Genomic DNA, 20581 nt, shown 5'->3' on the forward strand with positions numbered 1-20581 from the left:
CTATTTGGTCTTATGTTCTTCGACCGGATTACCCTTGGACTAATGACCCAGCATCGTTCTAACCTACCCCAAAATACCGAAAAGACCTAATCAGAAAATATGCAATGTGGATAGTGCATAATTTAACGATAAGTGGTCAATAAACGTTAAACCGATTTTTAGAAATAATGCCATGTTCATTATTATACGGGACCTTCCATAAATGACGTAGCATTATATGGGGGAGTTTTGTACTTTGTGATGATGTGGGATGACCGGGGGGTTGGGGGTCATGTCATGCTAAGTAGTTTTTGTTTTAAAGTATTCCCCTAACATCACCTTATTTAAAAAAAAATTACGGTGACACGGGGGGGTGGGGGTTGGTGAGGGGGTATTTAGAGGTTTGTGACGAAATGTTACGATGGGGGAGGGCGGTATTAAAAACCACTCGAAAAATGCTACGTCATTTATGAATGGTACCTACTATCTTTTACGGTATTTTTCCTTCTTTTTAACATGAGCTGTTCTTTTGAATTTAACCTAATTTAATTTAATTAAATCAAAAAGAAATTAAAGCAGTTTTCTGCAATGAATTCAAGTTATGATATGCACCAGCTCATCAATAACACCATGGGTTACTACAATGACCTTTAGTGATTTCGGCCTTTTGTGTTTCGGCCTTATGTGATTCGGCCTTTCGTAGTACTCCTATTAAAACCTCTCATATGGCCAACTCGGCCACAATTCAGAATGGAAATTTTTGAGCTAATTACAAATTGTAAACATTTAGATTTATTCATATTTAGCTGTGGAGTCGTAAAATAAATCGATGATGAACCAACAAATTCGAAAGCTTAACAACAAATGTTATCCTGAGCTCAGAAATCATTTGGGTTTAGTGCCTAATCCGTTACGCTGGTACCGGAAATAGCTTAAAATAGGTTTCTGAAAAATTAAATTCCGTATCAATAGGGCGCTTTCCTGGACAGTTGAAGTATTTGTTTTAGCAGATTTACTCAGCGAGAAATTTATTTCGCTTTAAAAAAAATCGCATCTTCAAAATCACGAAATAATGTCAAATATCATATATCTCTCGAACAAGACTTGTTGACGTCTTGTGGAGATTTTTTCGCGTATTTATTTGACTTTCCACGACAATCAAGAGAAAGACTTTCGGAAAAGGGGGGAATTTGGTTAAACCAGTTAAAATCCTACATATTTATAATACAATATTATAAATACAAATTCATCTCATCAGTAACTAGCGCCAACTTGAAGCCAAGTAGACGAGAAATCCAAGCTAACATATAAAATAAGCCTAGAGCTAAGACATTAAATCCAAACAGTCACACAACTTGTGTGAACGCCTAAAGTAACTGGCTTGTTCCGATTGATGTCTCGGAAGGTAAGCGCAGAAGCTTTGGTTTGCTGATGGGAAAGTATGGTCCAATTTAACTCAAATTCTGCCTATTTTTTGATTCCTTGACTCACTTCTTTTTCCACATAAAATTCTATTAACATAGTGCAACCTGATTTTCATAAGTTACTAACGTTGTCTAGTCGTAATGTGCATTTTAACTACGAGTAAACAAAGATACATTTTTCGGAATAGCCCGTCATCAAGAAACAAGAAATAAAAACTACAAAATGCTATATTTATCCTTAGTGGAGAACAATTTCAGTAAATACTATTTTTTCTCCGTGAAGAGGAAAATTGTTTAAAACCATCTTTGCGCGTAAAAAACACAAAACGTATAACTAAATTAGTTATGAAATTTGCATTTCGATTTCGTCTCATCAGAATCCGACCCTAACTTAGTGACAGGACTAAGCTAGCACCGAATTGACGCTTGCTCCAAAAAAAAAAAAATGGAGACACAATTTGTGTTCCTGAGCAAACACTTAAATTGTGTCTCTGTTTTTTGGAGATAGCGTCATTCTGGCGCTAGCTTAGTCCTGTCACTATTTTAGTGTCGGATTCTGATGAGACGAAGTCGAAACGCCAATTCCATAATTAATTTAAAATTGCAAAAGGTATATAATAATTTGAGGAATACTCTAAAGCTTTCCTGTACATATAATACGTTTAATAAGTCATAGGTTGTTTAGTTTTAGCAAAAAGTTAAAATTCCTGCCAAATTCACATTCTTGGTTACTGTGCATTGTACTAACCCGCACACTATTCCTATTTATAGTACCTGGCGTCAGGCCCTCCAAAATATGCAGACCATTATCATTTCAGTAAAAAAGATTCGGAGACAGACAATAGTTACTAGGGGCCATCGGGGATGCCACATTGAAATCTGTGTTTCGGCCAAAAAAATCTTTTTACCATCAGCGATGACTAAAACAGGAAAAAATCTGTGATAAATTGCCAAAAAATCTGTGAAAAATCACAATATTTCCAAAAATCTGTGAAATTTTTATCAAAATGCCAAAAATCTGTCATCTGTGAAAAAGAATCTGCGATCGAAAATTGTAAAAAAAATCTGTGACATTACAGAAAAATCTGTGAATATGGTAACCCTGGGGCCATATCCAAAGAATAAGGAGCCTGTGAAATGATTTCGCAGTCTAATTCGGTCGGAGCATAATGCTTGTTTTTGAGCACCAGTCAACGCATGTGGTGATGTAACATGTTAAAGACACGTTCTGCTGGGATGCCTACGGTGTCAGCTATATCACAAAATTCAAATTTGTCGATTACTGGAAGATCGATTTTGTCAATTGTTTTGAGGCGTTATTCCCACTGGTCGGTTTGTAGGAAGGCGGTTCGCTAATTTTGCTCGCACGATGTATGTTAATCTTTTGACCGTTGTATTCGATGAGTTACTGTAATACTCAACAAGTTTCTCCTTCGGTTTTTTTAGATTTCCCTCTTAAATGGTATCGTTAAATGAAGGCACATAATCCATTAGGATGGATGGTTTAAAAAACACCTAGAATATACCACTCCAATAGCTGTAAAACACAATTTAGCAGACGGATACTTATTAAACACCGCATATGGCTTTTTAATGGATAGAAAATGTATATGAAATCGATGTTTGTGCGCCACATATACTAGTGAAATGGTCTCAATAATCCATAAATTTTCTCAAAATATTATTTTAAAATGGAATAACCAGGCCATGGTGATGGTATTTAAATGGATTGAACCCATTTCACACACCTATGTTCACCATTAGCTTGGGACCATAATTCGGGCTTTCCGTTTGCTCGGGATAATGAACATGAGGCATAAAATATCATATTGCTGTCACAATGGAAAAACTTACTAAATCAACACAAAAACAAACCTTAAATACAACTGGAGGCTGTTGTTAAAAATCGAAGTAAAACTTCGAATAGATAATGTCTCATTATTCGTACTAGATTTTGGGTAAGTGCACTGAATACAGGGAGCAAATCCTTTTCTAGCAGCTTCAAATTCCGATAATAGGAACAATACTAAAGCAAGCTCAGAAAAAACTCATTCACGTCAATTGCACTTAGAAAGTACGCACGGGAACCATAGATTGTTCTCTTCTATATTTTTATTACAGAAGAAGAAAATAATTATCTTAAAGAACAGCTCATGAACCAAAGAATGAAATATATTTCGAATTTACATTCAACAAAAATATTTACCCCCTCGTTTTCACTTCGATGATGACAAAAACAAAAATAAAATATGGCAGAAAATCGTATAAGCAGCAGGTATTTATATTTGTTGAACGAATAATCACCAATTTTTTCATTCTTTATTTCATGAGCTGTTTTTAAGGCAAATATCTTCATCTTCGTCAACGAACGCACCAAATTTGATGGATTTCTAAAGAAAATTTGTATCGATTTGGAACCAGTTGAATTTTAGCTTTCCTAGTCTTGCTGTCACTTTACTCAAATACAAAAATTTCTAGTGCGTCATAGAAAGTGCAACAACGCGTCTACTAATTTCTCAAAACAGTTTCGTTGCAATAGCAATTTCGACGAGAGTTATTGCAAAAAAGACGAAAGCTATTTCACCTCATTATTAGACACTAAAACGTAGCAATTGCTCACCTTCAAATAAAGCTATAAACTACCAAAGTCTGGATAAACATGTGAAAAGGGCATATCGCAAATGAGAGCCTCTCTGTGTTTACTTTCTCTTCCGTCAATAACTTATTAACTCTTATCATAATATGCTAGACGACATCGGAGTTTTTCGATATTTATTAAAACAATGTTGGAAAGTTTTATGATGACGCCGTAATAATCGAAAGAAAAAGTAGACACAGAGAGGCTCTCATTTGCGTTATGCCCTTTAAACATGTTTATCTAGATATGTGAAAACTCAAAATTTCTCATTAGGCTGGTGTACGACAAGGGATGAACAGCCAGAACTGAGTAGTAATTAGTTATTGTTTTTGCTCTAAAGCTTGGACCACGTTTACTTTCACCTGATTAAAAAAAAATCGGATTGGGCAAGTGATTTGCACTGGTGGCCTAAACGGACATTTTTTTACTTATAAGACCAGTTTATTCTACTTCACTGCTATATGAAATAACGACACAACGAAAAAACGAAATGTCAATGAACTTCAAAAAGTTGCCATTACTGATTAGAACTGTTTGGACCCAACTTACTATCGCCAGCCCAAAGTCTGATGCGACCGTAACTTCCACCCACACTTTTACGATAAGAAAAATTTTACACGCGATCTTCACCCATTTCTCCCCACGCAGGATGCATCGCGCCAATTCATACGACATATCCCCGAACAGCAATTGTTCAATTAGGGTCTCTCGCTGGACTACACGGAAAGCGATAACCAGTTGTTGCGGTTGCTAACTGGCCAGCACTGGCGTTGATAGAAATTATCATCCGTCTGATTCACATTCACACGATGAACGATAGAAGAAGGGGGCACACTTTCTTTCAGCGTGTGTGCGCCTGAATCACTTTCTTTGCCGGAGCGGGTATTTTGCTGATTCGCATAGACACTTACCTTTTTTTCAGTGCGTTTCAGTTACTAGTGAATTTCCGCTGTGTCAAATTGCGCTCGTCCTCAAGTCTTCAGCGATGATGGCGCACGCTTTGAAGGCCACACACCACTTTAAAACTTTTGCAGTAGGCTGTGTTGTTTTTGTTTGTTGTTGTTGTTGTTGCCGCCTAACGAAACATCTCCGCCTGCGCTGAATTCAGAGTCCAATGATGCACTACACACATAAACCAGTCAGTGAAATGACAAAATGTAAAATTGCAACCAGCTGGTTACGACATAACTATGATTCACTCTTTTCGCGAAGATATGCGTTGAAGACTTTCGCCACTGATCAGTCCAATCTCCAAAGGAATGGGGCAGATGGATGTACGAATCGCGAATCTCAACAACCGCCCCGAACGGTGACTAGAAAAGTTCTGAAACGGTTACTGCCTGCCAGCACAATCACTCAGTCTGTTGTTATGAGGGGACAATGTTCTGAGCACTACAACTAAACTGCCCACCGCACACACACACACACATCACGGTGTCACACTGCGCCCGGTCTACGACCAATTACTGTTGCTGTTCATTATGATCTCTACCACCCGCCTGCTGTTGTATGATTCGAAACGAACTATGCGGGTCTTTGTTTCATGTTTCATAAAATTGGTAGTGATTCATGCGAGTTACACCAAAGTAGTTCACTTTTACAAAGAGAATGAGACAAAGTAAGAGAGGAAAAGAGTGTGGTTTCTAGTTTCATTCAACCTAAACAAACTATACCTATTCCAGTTCATCAACGGCTTTTGTGGGTAGTCCGCTCTATGACTCTACACAACACATCAATGAATGTTGCCCGCGGGTAAGCAATTTATGTGTTGATGGTGTTGAATTCGATGCTGTCCGAAGCTCGAATCAATTGCTGACTCATAGCTGTGGTTGTAGTAGCGAATATTAGCTATGTGATGTGGTGGAATCGATCAAGTTTCATACACTGTTAATTGGAAACCGTGTTTAATTTTGTTTTCGGAACTTTTTTAATTGAGTTATTACATTTCTTGGAAGGTTCTATGACATTATTATAAGTACTCTTACCAACCTACATATTTCAAACAATTTGTTGATCCAGAGTCTGCCATATTTCTACAACGCAATAGCTCAAATGGTACGGTGTAGCATTACTAAAAAATAACGGCTGGGCGCTAAATCAGTTAAATAATGATGTACGCTTACTTTCAACGAATTATGTCGTGGGGACTGCTAGGCAACAAAAGCTGCTGTACGGGTGGTTCCATTCTCCAATTGAGTCATTATTGAAGGGGAAATGAATCTTAGACTTCCGGAAGGCAAAGCGTCTTCTATTTCCAGTTCCATCATATAAGGCACTCAGCACCGCACATTTCACTAATCACTTGAAGCGCCATCTAGATCTTGATCATTGAAACAGCCGAAGGGCGAACTCGACGATTGCAATTTTCTTGGCCGTCGATGCAATGACATACAGTGGCATACTCCTCTAGCGCATAGTAATTTCCAACGAGATATTGGCTGGCAAAAAGTGATAAGGTGATTGTCGATTGGGATCGAAGTATTTGCCGAGGATACTGAGGAAGTTCATTTCATATGATCTGCGTCAAGATGAAATATTCATTTCGTGGCGTAGATTGATTTTCAAGCGATCATTTTCGAAAGATTTCGTACTTTTGGATATTTTTGTCGTAGCATATGTGGAGAACAGCAAGGCGAGTTCCGAAGGACAATGACCCAGCGTGAATTCTAGTTGCATCCGAAGGGGCTAGCTAAGGCACATGTGCATTTTTTTTTTTTTTTGGAAACTTGCGAATGTGTTCACAGATAAGGAGCAAACTACTGCTCAAATTGAACCCGCTGCTAACTGCTAAATTTCGTTTGAGGGCCAAACTCTTGGTGCTCTCGACGTCGTCACAGCGATGATTATCAGAGCTTCTTCTCGACTTAAATCGTATTTCAAATCATTACCTGACAATTTCTTTCAGTTATTCTAAAAGGCACAACGTCAATTAGTGACTGCGCTTCTTCACTTCTTTCACGCATCTATTGCCAGTAACTTTTTTCATATATGCTGGAAATCTATTTTTGAGTACCGTCTCTAAGTTGACGTACCTGGTAATTATGGAACCTACACAAACCTATGGCAAGCAGCATCTAAGCGAGTATTAGCATGGATTCACGTCTGCAGATTCAATTGTAGTGTTCTACAACGGTTTCTACTCTGCCTCACAAACTGAGGTATAGATATTTACTTGGACGTCAGGAATACCTCGAGGAAGCCATTTGGGTCTGTTAATCTTTCTGCTGTACTTCAATGATGTACATCTAATACCGAAGACTCCATTCGCAGATGATCTCAACATATTCCGTCTAATCCGTTCAATTGAAAAATGCATTGCAATTGATTGGTGTAGTATGAATCACATATGTGTAAATCCGAACAAGTGCGTGGTGATCTTATTTCTACGGATGAAAGACCCGCTTTACTTTGACTGCTGTCTGCTGGAAGTGAACGAGTCAGTTATATGAAGGATCTGGGAGCAATTTTTGGAATACTACTTTGAAGGTTGAATCCAAAACTAGAATAACGGCGTTGAAAGAATCGAGTCCGTGCAATGTCGTTTCGCGCTCCGTAGGTTGCCGTAGAAAGATCCTGTCCGACTCCTTAATTGTGAAAGTCGGTGTCAACCGATTCATCTGGAAACCTGTATCTTCGAAGGAATACTCCAAGGACGTTGTTCATTGCTGACATTCCGCAAGATCATCTGGATTGTTCAGCCATTTTGGAACAGATCAATATAATCGTCAAACCTCTAGCATCGCATAACGACCTTATGCGTCGATTACCATTTTGAGGCACCAATTATAGTATTCATCTTTCGAGTTTAACGTATTTCTCCAAACTCTAAGCCGACGCTTCTTCAGATGTCCTGCATTCTTCAGCTAATCTTTGCAATTAGGCTCCGCGTCGGTGACCATGCCGTCGATCTCAATATTCCGAGCGGGCACGTAGATAGTTAGTTCACAGTTTTAAAAATTGCCACTCATTATATCGCTACAAATGATGGGAAGAAAAAAACTTCTAAAATGTCATACCTTCAAGCTAAGGTATTGTGCCGTGTCAAATAAACAAACTAAGAAAAAAAAACAGATGGAACAAAAACTTTTCTCGCGCGTCGTCAAAAATTGCCGAGTTTCTTTATCATCCAACGAGAAAAGTGAATGTGGGATGCAAAAAGGGAAGCTGCTTCGTATACGGTGGCCACTGACTAGTTGCTTCCGAATTATACCAAGTAGTCGTAACATTGAATCAATATTAAAGGGAAAAATGAAGCTCAGGCTTTCGGAAGTCGCTTTTTTCCAGTTCCATCATATAAGTCACTCAGTTCTGATATCGTTCAAATGATTGGCCAAAGCAACAAATTGTTTATCATAACAATCACAATAACCCCTCGTTCAGTGTAACATATTAGGGTAAATAGTCATCACGGTTAGTGTGCAAAAGCTTTAGTGCCTCGAAAAAAGTGCGAAATTTGCACGCAATCGGACATGGTTAAGGGATGCCGTAAAACGATCAAAGGGCTTATCTTGGCCAACATTGAGAAGCAACTGATCGCCAAGCCTATGAAAGAATTGAAGGCCATGGGAAACTGGCACAAGGCCGCTTGGCAGGGCCCAGTTCTTTCTCTGCCTGTACTGAATGCCTATCACCGACGCCAGAGAGGTGACTCCACCATCTGAACCCCATCAACATAGGGGACGGGATCAATGACTTTACTTCCCTTCCGAACGTAGACATGACCACAGTTATTTCAGTTCAGAAAATTTCAAGCAGTAGTATGATTGGTGATCAGGTTTACCGCTCAACCACCTGCGCCGTCAGCCGCAGCATTTTTGTAAAAGGTTTATTAAGCGTAGGATTTAGTGAAAATTGTTGTAATTTTTTTTTCATCGTCATCCAATATTGGTCAATTTATTTTTACACGATTGCAGGTTTCCGAACAAACCATCACATCCGACCAGGGCAGTAATGGCAATGATGTGCTACGTTCGAGTATTAGAGGACATTGGTCCGAAATTGGATCCACATTGCTGCTACATTGGTCCAAAATTGGTTCGACTTTGATTCGAAATTGGTCACTGCTTGGTCCAAAACAGTTCGATATCAAGCGAACATTGGTCTGTTATTGGCCCGGCGTCGAATCAATTTTTTTTTCAAGGTCGGTGCAAAGTTGCTCAAAGTTGGTGTGAAATTAGCTAGACATTGGTCCGAAATGGGTCCAACATTGATCCGAAATAGCTCGACATTGGTTTGATGTTGGTTCAATATTGGGTATGCATTGATACAAAGTTGGCTTGACATTGGTTTGAAAATGGTCCAAAATTGGTCAAAAATTGAACCGAATTGGGACCAAAATTTACCCAAAGCTAGTCAAAATTGCTTAGGAATTGATCCGAAATTCGTCCAAAATAATCCGAGTTTGGTTCAAAATTAGTCCGAAATTAATTTGAAATTGGTCAAAGATTGGTTGGAAATTGAAAAAATTTTGGTTCAAAATTGGTACGAATTTGATCCAAAATTCGTCAGGGATGGGTCCGAAATTGGTTTAAAATTTGTTTAAAATCGGTACAAAATTTGTCAGAAAGCGGTCCAAAACTGAGCCGTAATTGGTTCAAAATTGGTTAAAAATGAACGGATACAGGTCCTAATTTGGTCCGAAATGAATACGAAATTTGACTGAATTGGGACCAAAATTAGTCCGACACTGGTTTAAAACTGTTAAAAAATTAATCAAAATTGGTCCAAAACTTATCCAAAACTGTTTCAAAATAGGTCTAAATTGATAAATTAGTTCGATATGGTCAGAATTTGAACCGAAATTGTTCCAAAACTAATTCGAGATTGGTTCAAAATTAGTCCGAAACTGGTCAAAGATTGGTGGAAAATTGGAAAAATTAGTCTAAAATTGTTACGAAATTGGTCAAGAATTGGTCCAAAATCAGTCAAATTTGCCCGAAATCGGTAATGGCTTCAGTGAAGTGCTACGTCCGAGTATCAGATGGCGTTGGTCTGAAATTGACCCGACTTTGGTTCGAAATTGGAAATTTTTCCAAAATTGCTCAAAGTTTGTGCGAAATTTGATCGACATTGATCCAAAATTGGTCCTACGTTAATCCTACATTGATCCGAAATTGGCTCGACATTGTTTTGATGTTGGTAAAACATTGGTTCCACATCGGTTCAAAATTGGTTCGGCATTTCTCCGATGTTGGCCCGAGATTGATCCGAGTTTTGTTCAAAATTGGTCCGAAGCTGGCCAAAAATTGAACCGACACAAGTCTTAGTTTGGTCCGAAATGAGTACTAAATTGGTTCAAAATTGAACTAAATTGAGATCAAAATTAATCCGAAATTGGTCAGAGATTGGTAAAACATTGTTCCAAACTTGGTCCGAAATTGATCAAAAATTAGTCTACAATTGTTTGCTCGAAACCGGTCAAAAATTGGTTCAAAATTGGTCCGAGTATGTTAAAAAATTTGACCAAAATAAGCTTATAATTGGACCGAAATTGGTCTAAAGTAATTGGTCCAGAATTGGCTTAAGATTGGTTCGAAATTGGTCCGAGATTGATCATAAATTCATGAATCATGAATCGGTCCAAAATAGGCCCATAATTGGATCGGATTTGGATCAAGATTGGTCAAAAACTTACAAAATCGGTAGAAAATGTTTCAAAATTGGTCCGAAACTGGTCAAAAATTGCTTCAAAATTTGTCAAAAGTTTGTCCGAAATTAGTCTAAAATTGAACCGAAATTGGTTTAAAATTAATCCAAGATTAGTTCAAGATTGTCCAAAATTGATCAGATTGGTCGGCAACTTCAAAATTTAGTCCGATATTGGTCCAAAATTGTTCAGAAATAGGTCTAAATTTGGTCAAAAACTGGACCGAAACTGGACCAAAAATTGGCTCAAAACTGGTCTAAAATTGGCTCGAAGGTTGGTCCAAAACTGGTCCGAGATTGCTCAAAATTTTGAGCGAAATCGGTCCAAAATTGGACCAAAATAGATCCGTCATTGGACTGAAAAATAAGGAAACTTAGCTTTTCGGAAGTCGCTTTTTTCCAGTTTTATGATATAAGTCACTCAGTTCTGATAACGTTCAACAGATTGGACTAGGCGAAGCCAAACGTTTTGTATAACTTTGCATAAAAACCACTACAAACACTCGTTCTGTATAACATGAAAAGTCGGTCCAAGGTTGGTCCGAAATTGATCTAGAATTGGTCCGAATTTGGTCAAAGATTGGTAAAAAATTGGTTCGAAACTGTTCAAAAATTTGTCCGAAACCGATCCCAAATTGGACCAAAATTGGTTCAAAGTTAGCTAAAAAATTGTCAAACTGGCCCAAAATTGTTCCGAAATTGATCCAAAATTTATCCGAAGCTGGCCCAAAATTGGTCCGAAATTGGTCAAAGATCGGTCGTAAATTGGAAAAATTAGTCCGAAATTGGTCAGCGATTGGCCCGAAATTGGTCAAAAATTTATCGAAGATCGAACCAATAACTCCGAGATTGTTTTAGAATTGGTCCAGAATTGGTCAGATTGCAGGCAATTTGGAAAAAAATTATCCAAAATTGGACCACATTAGGACCAAAATTAGTCCAAAACTGGTTAAAAATTTGTTCAAAATTGGTCTAAATTTAGTCCTTAACCGGTCCAAAGTTGGAACGAAATTAAACAGAAAATGGTCCTAAGTTAGTCCGAGGTTGGTTCAAAATTGGTCAAAAATTAGTTTTAAATTGGTTGGAAAAATTTGTTCGAAATTAGTTCAAAATTGGTACGAAATTGGTCGGGGATTGGTCCGAAATTAGTTAAAAAATTAAACCGAAATCGGTCCGAAATTGGTCTAAAAATTGGTCAGAAGCTGGTCTACAATTAGTCCGTATTGTATGTCCGAAAAAGGACCCAAAGTTAGTCCGAAATCGGTAAAAAAAATGGTCTGAAGTCGGTACAAAATTGATCCGAAATTGGTCCAACAATGATTCGAAAATTAGTCCAAGATCATCCGAAAATTGTCCGAAACTGTTCCGAAACCTCCACCAGCACAAAATGCCGTACCCGTCAGCTGCGCATCTTGCGACCCAAAAGATCTGCGGGATGTCGATTGGAGCCACGGAAGATTACTGTATAGATATCTACAAATGTATGATATTTGGCAGGATATCTGTCGCCGCGGTCGGAATATTAGCACTTTTTTACTCAAAAAATGATCTTGGAACTTAGCAAATCGTAAAAGCTACGAAAGTAAACAATTTCATTGACCGGATATTCTAACTACTGCGAACTATCTTTACAATTGTTAAAGCATTTATGACATGAATTAGTGTTCTTTACATTCTAAAGTGTAAACGATTCCGTTTCATCCTCGCCCAATATGCACGTGAACGAGTCCAGAGATCCTACGGAATTTTTCCACAATATAGGGATAATTCATCCGACGGCAAGAACCTTCCTAATGATTCCGCATTTTCCACACAGCGTTTGTAATAGAGATAGTTGTCAAATCACAACAGAAAAAAGCGAACATGTAGATGTAACCGGTCAAAAAAGACAAAGTTTGGAAGAAGAGACCGGGTAAAGATCACCTGAAACAAGATAAATGGAGTATCTCTTACTTTCGGCGATTTTTTTCAATCCCGAATTTTCACTGATTGAGGCAAAGCGGCCTTGGAAGAAATTGAACCCCACGTTGGTGACCACACCGTTAATCTAAACTTTCCGAGCGGGTACGTATACAAGGATACTTCACAAACAGCCTAACATTTGCTGGTCGAGTATTAATCATTTCAATCCCAGCCGATATTTCAATTCTATTAAAAGATGCTTTCTGGTCCAGAAGTAAACTATCCAAATGATGATTGAGTTGGTTAGACATGCTTGTAAAGGATGAGAAAATATTATCGAAAGTATCTTTGCGAGAATCTTTTTGTTATGGTTACCAGTGAGTTGAGTATTTGATTCTACCCTCATTAGGTCTGAAGGCCTCTAAGAACTAGTGCTAAGTCAGTACCAGCTTCTGACAAGACGAAGTCGAAACGCTAACCATGACCCTCTACATTTTAGACGTTGGTTCATCAGCTAGCTGCAAGCAGAAATCTTCCGTTGATGGATAAAATACGATTAAAACAACCGAACTCATCTCCAACCAATACTAATTCACCTATTTTATCTATCTCTCTCCCTAACAGAGCCTCTTCTACGAGATCCTGTCCGGGATCTGGGTTCGCAACGGGCTCCAGATGAAGGGCCAAGCGATGACCTACCTGCAGGCGAACTTCTGCAACTCCATGGTCGACATGGATCTGTTCTTTCTGCAGATCTGCGCCACCCAGCTGCCGGCGAATCTGTTCCTCACCGATTGCATCTCGATCTTCGGTGTTTCCGAGTGGCTTGGGATGGGAGTACTTAGTGCACCACAGGAAATGGGACAGGATTCGATGCTGGAGGGACTGCTGACGTTTCTGGCGACGTTGATCACTTCCCGGGTTAACCTGGGGAACGACGAAAAGACGCAGTGTATTATCGAGATCAGTGCCCTGCTGGCGACCGGGGATAAGACGCACAGTCAGCTGCTGGAGTTGATGCCGGAGAGGAGTTTGAATGCGCATACGAGAAATTTTGAAAAGTTCTTGAAGGAACTGTCGGTGTACCGGCCGCCGCCGGTCGGGTCGGAAAATTTGGAACAGGGTTTGTTTATGCCGGTGGAGGAAGTTTGGGAGCGGTACTATGATCCGCTTCATGTGCTGCTGAGGGCAGTTCATCGGAGAGATTTTCAGAACTCGATGGACCGGTTTGGTGGATACGTGAAGGGTGTGGGAAAGATGCCGAAGAGTAGGAGTCTGTGGCCACCGTTTCGGTTGCCGAGTTCATGCGGAAAGGTTTACAGTGATCCGGCTAGTGTTTTAAGTTCGCGGGTACTGCATGCGATGCTGTTGGCGATCTTCTACCGGGCTGTTCATACGCACAGCGTTTCTGAACATATGCTGGCGTTGGCTGTGTTTCTCCTGGAGATGGCTGTGTGTAACTGTGAGACTAATCGGGACAGTGGAAGTGAGCTGGAGTGTAGAGGGTCGGGAACAGGTAACCGGCGGCGAGTTTCGGAGGAAAATCGAGAAACGGTTCCGGAGCTTTTGAATTGTTATCCGAGTAATTGCTTGAGTGAAAATTTGAAGATGACGATCAAGAGGATATCGCTACTACCAGGGGAACCACAAGTTCTGCCAGCAAACTATCAAAATCAGAGCACGGGAACTCCAACGTTTGACAGTGATGTAGAATGGGAGCTGTCGGAAAGTGAAACGCTTCCGATGTTGGTTGGCAGCGTGGACAATGAGTACGAGCAGCGTCTGAACAGCGGAGTAGGAGGAGGTGAGGTAGCAATACCACAGGATTTGTCGGTGGTTCGTGGAAGTTCCCTAGCTAGACGAATGGACGACGACGATGACGAAGATATGGATCGAATGATTGTAGACGAAAGAATCCAATCGCTTCCGCCGATAAGTCAAAGACCAGCTCTCACATTGGTGGAGTACCATAATAACAACAACAACAATGACAGCAATACCATGCCTATTGTTCCGGGAGGACGACTACCACTCCCGGCACTACCTTCTCCCGGTGGTACCGTGGTAATTCCTCGCGTCACCAGCGAAATCTACAACGAAACCAGCATGGAACTGGTGATTCGCCATGATTTTCCCTTGGTTCCTACCCAAAACTCGGCTGTGAATGAGACCACGCGGACTACGACTCCGGACATGACGATGTTCTCGTCTTCCGTCCCGGCAAACGCCGGTCTCATGCTTCCCTTCAATCGTGTTCAACCGGTTGCAGTTCCTAGAAGACCTCAGTTGCCGGCCCCCGTCAATACGACGACTACGGTGGCTAATACAGGTGGCGCAGCGTCAACGGCCGCAGGCCGGGCCAACTACCAGCTAGTACATCAAATACCAGCAGGACGTCTACGGCACAAACGCCGTAATATTGAAGCTCTCGAAGGAAACGCCCACGAACCGGACACGGTTCGAATTGAGGAGAGCATTCTGTCGCTGCTTCTGAAGCTGCACTCCCAGCTTAGTGGAACCCTGGATAGTTTCTCACTGGAGGATGATGATGATGCTCCAGAGAACGAGGACGACATCGTAATGGATCAGGATGACGAATCCAGCTCTTCTAGTCACCAGCAGCAGCAGCGCATAAAAGTATCCGAGTCACGAATCGGCGATGGACCGTTCTTCATCGGCAATCTGCTGCGAAGAATTGCTCGGTTGGATGAGAGTTGTGCTCGCAGGATCGACGAAATCCGACATGCGCTGTGGCCTAACCAAAGAGAGCGTCAGGCAGAGCAGAAGGCACGGGAGACTAAGGAGCGGGAGGAGCGTAGTAAAAGAGCTAAAGAGCGGCAGAAGAAGATGATGGAGGAATTTGCTAGCCGGCAGAAAGCGTTTATGGAGCAGGCGGCAGCAAATATGGATTGTTTTGAAGGGGATGAAGATGAGGAGGAGGAGATGATTGAGATGCCACGGGAGAAGGAGTATGACTGTATTATTTGTAATACGACTGAGCCGAGTACGGAACTGAAACCGATTGGGTTAGTGGTTTTGGTGGAGTCTAGTAGTATTGTGGGTCATCGAAGGAAAGAAAGTGAACGTTGTCCGCTGCCGGTGAACGACGACGACAAGATCAGACTGGAACGGAACGTGAAGATGTCTTCGGAGTTTAACAAACGGGTAGATCTTTTGCAGCAGAGGTTTGGCAAGACTGCCTGGTATCAGTCGCATAATATTGGTTGGGAAGGAGGTGTCCACGTGCAGTCCTGCGGCCATCACGTGCATTTGGCCTGTCAGGATTTGTATCTTAAATCTTTGCACACTTCGCCGCGTCCTCAAAATCTGGACGTCGAGCGGGGCGAATTTTTCTGTCCTTACTGCGGACAGCTGGCAAATTCTGTGCTTCCGTTGAGCCCTTCGCTTGAACGGCCGATTCTAACCACTCGTGCACCGACGCCTCCATTTGCCACTCTAGTCAACGAAATAATGAATTTAATCAGGGAAAACAAGCGCCCTCCGACGACCACCAAATTCTACGAAGCCATGGAAAACATGATCAGCTGTACGCAGCGGAACATCAAACGACACCCGGACATACCGCAGAGTGCCTTCGTGATCTCGATCGCTCGCATCAATCTGGAATCGGAGGTAATCCAGCGCGGTGGTTCACTCTGTACGCAGAAGGACCTCCGCTACAAACCCAAGCGGGACTGTATTGTTCCGCTGCTGCACGTCCTATCGTTGCACATTCGCCGCCGAATGAGTGACGATGCACCGGTTCGATTCAAACTGGACGATGAGTGGACGGCGTGGCGACTGTGGGAAACCTTGACGGGGGTCGACATCGGTACGTCGACCAGTAACAGTGGCGGCAGTAGCAGTAGTTCGTCCAGTGCAGCAGTTGCCGCACCGGTAGTAGCGGATCTCATCCCAGTCTTGCTGAGCGATCCTTGTGCGATGATGTTGAAGTTTATTCTGCTGGCGCCGTTGCATCTGGAGCAAGGTAGGTTTTGTTGGATCTGGGTCGTTTGGCATGCTCATGATATAAAGAAGGATAAGAGGGATAATTTTAATTATTGGAACGCTGTATGGAAAGCTAAATCTCACTGGCGGTCATAATAAATACCCATTCGTCTGGTATGCCAAATAACCTGCACAATTATCACGTCTCTAAATTATGCCAAATGTCCGTTATGCTAAACGTCCATTATGTCAAATGGCCCACTCCCGGTTATAACTTTCTAATCTCTTCTCTTTCCCACCAGTGTATTTCACCTGCATCGTGAAGGTAATGTACAACCTGCTGTACTACCAAATCGTCCTACAACTGTGCACCCAACTAACGGAGGACGATTGCGATCAGCTGCTGGAGAAATACTCATCCGGCGGAGATTCACCACCTGCAGTAGTCCGTGAGAAAGGCATCCCGTGTGTTGGCGCAGCAATGGCCTTCCTCCTAGCAAATCTCGATCGTTGTCGCAGAATTCGCCTAGAAACCGGTACCGGTACCCCGAACGGAGCTACCGTCCTATCACCCCGGCCGCTCGATCTAGGCGTCCTAGAGAAAGATCTTCAGCGAATGTGTCTACCGTTTCTGCGGGTAGCCGCTCTACTCAGGCACCATATCTATCATTCCGAAATACCGGAGATCCCTGGACCGCACTGGGAGTTTAGTCGGTTGGTATACTACCTGGAACTAGTCACCGTCAGTATGGATTTGGATAAGTTCAACGCCAGTAAGGCGCTGTGTTTTATACCCGGATCGGAACTGGAACTTCCGAAGTTCTGGTGTGATCAGTTGGCGCTGTCAACGTACGAATCGATACGGCCGCTGGTACTGACTCAGCACATGGAATGGCAACAACCGAAACTGCTTCGCTTACCACGCGAGTACGAGCGGTTGTTTACGGTAAGTTGAGTTGGTCAATTAGGAACTGTTAGTTAATAACCCAAGCAATTTTGATTACAGTACTATCACGAACAACCCTGTCTCAAGTGCCAGAATGTACCGAAGGAAAGTTCAATCTGTTTGCTGTGTGGTACGATTGTATGTTTGAAGCAGGCCTGCTGCAAGGAACAGGACTGCTGTGAAGCCGTAAGGGTTAGTATTCGTACAGTCTCTATTCGCTTTTCTTCGAAATTGACCACGTTTTCGTTTCCTCTACAGCATTCCATCATCTGTGGCGGAGGGACAGGCATATTCCTAATGGTGACTTCGACGTACATCATCATAATCCGAGGTCGCAGAGCTTGTCTGTGGGGTTCATTGTATCTAGATGACTACGATGAAGAGGATCGCGATTTGAAGTAAGTATTCTTAGATCTTTCATCTAAAAACGATTAATTAACTATTGTTTCCTTCGGAAAGACGCGGCAAACCACTCTACCTAAGTGAAGACCGTTTCAACCTGCTCGAATCGCAGTGGTTGTCGCATCGATTCGCTCACACCAAACACACCTGGGTGTGGCATCGAGATTCGCTGTAGAATCAAACGAAGAAAAAAACCGTTTCTGGACGATGTATGCGAGTGTGGTGAGTACGTGTATGTTTGTTTGTATGTATTCCCTCTGCCTCTGGTTGGCATTGGAGAGAAAAAAAAACTATTAAAAACTAAGAAACGCAAATCGTTGAGATTTGGGAAGGTAAAATAAGTTAATATGACCGTTATTTAACCAATAAGTCAAAAACATTCAATCTATAATGATACATATAGAGTAACGTATATAAATTTCTTGCTTTGTGATATTGTGTAACTGTTGTAATGTAGAACATCCTCTATCTCTCTCTCAAGCGAACCCCTCAACAAAGTATCTAGGATGCAATCTCACTTCCTAACCGTTAGTAGCTATTAATAGACGATAGTTAAATTGTACATTAATCTAAGCATTCAGCAGCTCGTACGAATATAACTCCAGGAAGGCGCTGTTCTGTTGCGATGAATTCGTTTCGCGGTTTGGTTTCAACACTCGAAAATGACGTTTGCTCAAATCAAAAAACGGAATTGTGGCGAGAAACCACACTTCCCAGGGATGGCCTTAGAAAGCAGACTTTGTATAGGATATATTAACGAATTAAGTAGGAATGAAATGCAAAGCAAACTGACTCTAGGATTTAACAAATTGTAGCCACAACACCACCTTTTCGGAGGGGGAGTTAATCTTCCGCGATGCTGTGGCCCCCGTGGTGATTGGTGAGCGAGAGCAAGTGAGAATATTGTGTAAGCGTTGACCGTTTTTTCCTGTTTTTTTTTCATAACACACGATTATTACATTAGTTATTCGATTTGTTACTAATGATGATGCTTAGATTACCGCGCTAGGGCTGTTTTGAAATAGTTATTATCGGAAGTGTCTCTCGAATATAGTCGCAAACGTCCTTCCCCCTTCGAAACCGTATCGTTCCGGGTTGCACGAACACAAAGCTCGCTAGAGAGTGGTTTTGTTGTGAGTCAAACCGGGTGAGACGGGATATAGCACGAACAGAACGAAACACTCATGTTACGATTATGTGAAACAATAAAACCAATAATTAATGTATGAAGAAAAAATCTTTACATGTAATGTTACAAAAGATTGAAGTTTGAAAGAAAGCATTTTTCGTTGCAGTATTCGTTTCCTTTCTCTTAAATTCAGAATTTGTTTGATCACTTGCTAAATCGGCGAGTAAAAAGATCTACATCTGCAACATTCCTCCCGTATTTTTTCTCCAAACCTGAATCTCCAACTAACCTTTGGGCCTGTTCTTCTAACACCTGTAAAATTGATTCCACCGCCTAGTGTTCTTCCGTTCTGTTCCCCTTTGTTTTTGAATGCAATCCCGTTAATCCGAAGTAGGTGAAGCAGTATCAATATTTTCAATACATGGGAGCTTAGAGCCTACTGTTACTGTTCAGTACACTTCGTTCTCACATAGAACTGTTGTGTATCCCCTGGGTGCGCATTGGGCAATGCTTAATCGTTCATCAGTTTAAAATTCCTAAAGAATTTTAATATGTTGCGTGAGGATGTCTCTCTGATCCTTTCGGGATCTGGGAATCCTTTACCAAAGATCGTTGAGCTCATTCTGATTATAGAGAAAGCGTGATAGTCGCATAGTTTGTGTTTGGATGTTTCCACCGCTTGATGACATTTCCTTCCTATTTTGAGCCTTTCCTAATTAGCCCAATAAGCTCTGAGAGAGCAGCCTGTCAATAGGTTAGTGATTACCTTTAGTTCGGGTTCACGTAAAATGAGAAATCCTCCAAATTTTCTTTTTAGGTTTTGAATAAACCGTCGGGATTAAGAACGAGACATCAAAGAGTTTACGCTTCAGCTCTTGTTTCCAGTCTTCTATAACGTTTCCTTTAAGGTTGCTCCCAGCCAGTTAACTCGTCTTCTTCGATTCCCGTGTGCCCTGGCACTCTCATCAAAGTGAGCTGGCGATAGAATGATCGACGCTTTGGTCGTTAGGTTGCTCCTAAGCAACACTTTCTGGCACGGGTCTCAATTCCATATACCTCCGCTTGAAAGATAGACGGTGTAGAACTTAGAGCCTTTTAGAACCTATACTAAGGGCCACAGACCCCTGCTTCCACACCACAGTCTCCTTTTGTGCTATTTTTGAATATTATCTAGGGTATTTTCCATAACAGGATGGTCTCCGTTCATCTATTCAGTTTGATCACCGCGAACTCACCTTATCGGCGTATTAGGCAGCAGTTATCTATCTATTATTTCGTCAAGATGTTTTACTTCCGTAGCAAATTCATTTTGACTTTTTGTTCCCTTGTAAATGGAATTAAAGGTTTTTTTTATTGGGATCAGTGCTAAGATGTTCCCGTTTTGCACCATCGCCGTGGCATGTTTACAACAACTTGAGTACGGTCCGAAATCGTAGATTCATCCTTGCCACTAACAGTGATGACAATGTCGTCTGCATAACCTGTCGCGCAGTGGTGTAACTAGACTAAATTCATAGCCAAAATTATTTTGCACATTTTTAAGCCTTATATATGAAAGAGAGGTAGAA

At 41.3% G+C, this 20581-nt stretch overlaps 2 protein-coding genes across 2 annotated transcripts in view; one reads left to right on the forward strand and one right to left on the reverse strand.

Annotated features, from left to right (window-relative positions):
* The window catches only part of LOC131689510 (uncharacterized), a 36571-nt gene extending 31196 nt beyond the window's left edge, over positions 1-5375 (reverse strand). The window contains exon 1 of the mRNA XM_058974653.1: positions 4953-5375. The gene's annotated coding sequence lies outside the window, so the exon portion shown is untranslated. The remainder of the gene's footprint in view (positions 1-4952) is intronic.
* LOC131689500 (E3 ubiquitin-protein ligase Ubr3) overlaps positions 1-19121 on the forward strand; it is a 118548-nt gene extending 99427 nt beyond the window's left edge. The window contains exons 8-12 of the mRNA XM_058974626.1: positions 13213-16576; positions 16839-17482; positions 17543-17674; positions 17741-17880; positions 17942-19121. Coding sequence (XP_058830609.1) covers positions 13213-16576; positions 16839-17482; positions 17543-17674; positions 17741-17880; positions 17942-18059 — 4398 coding nt within the window. The 3' untranslated portion in view covers positions 18060-19121. The remainder of the gene's footprint in view (positions 1-13212; positions 16577-16838; positions 17483-17542; positions 17675-17740; positions 17881-17941) is intronic.
* The last annotated feature ends 1460 nt before the right edge of the window (positions 19122-20581 follow it).

Source organism: Topomyia yanbarensis, chromosome 1, assembly GCF_030247195.1.
Source record: "Topomyia yanbarensis strain Yona2022 chromosome 1, ASM3024719v1, whole genome shotgun sequence".
Classification (NCBI taxonomy): domain Eukaryota; kingdom Metazoa; phylum Arthropoda; class Insecta; order Diptera; family Culicidae; genus Topomyia; species Topomyia yanbarensis.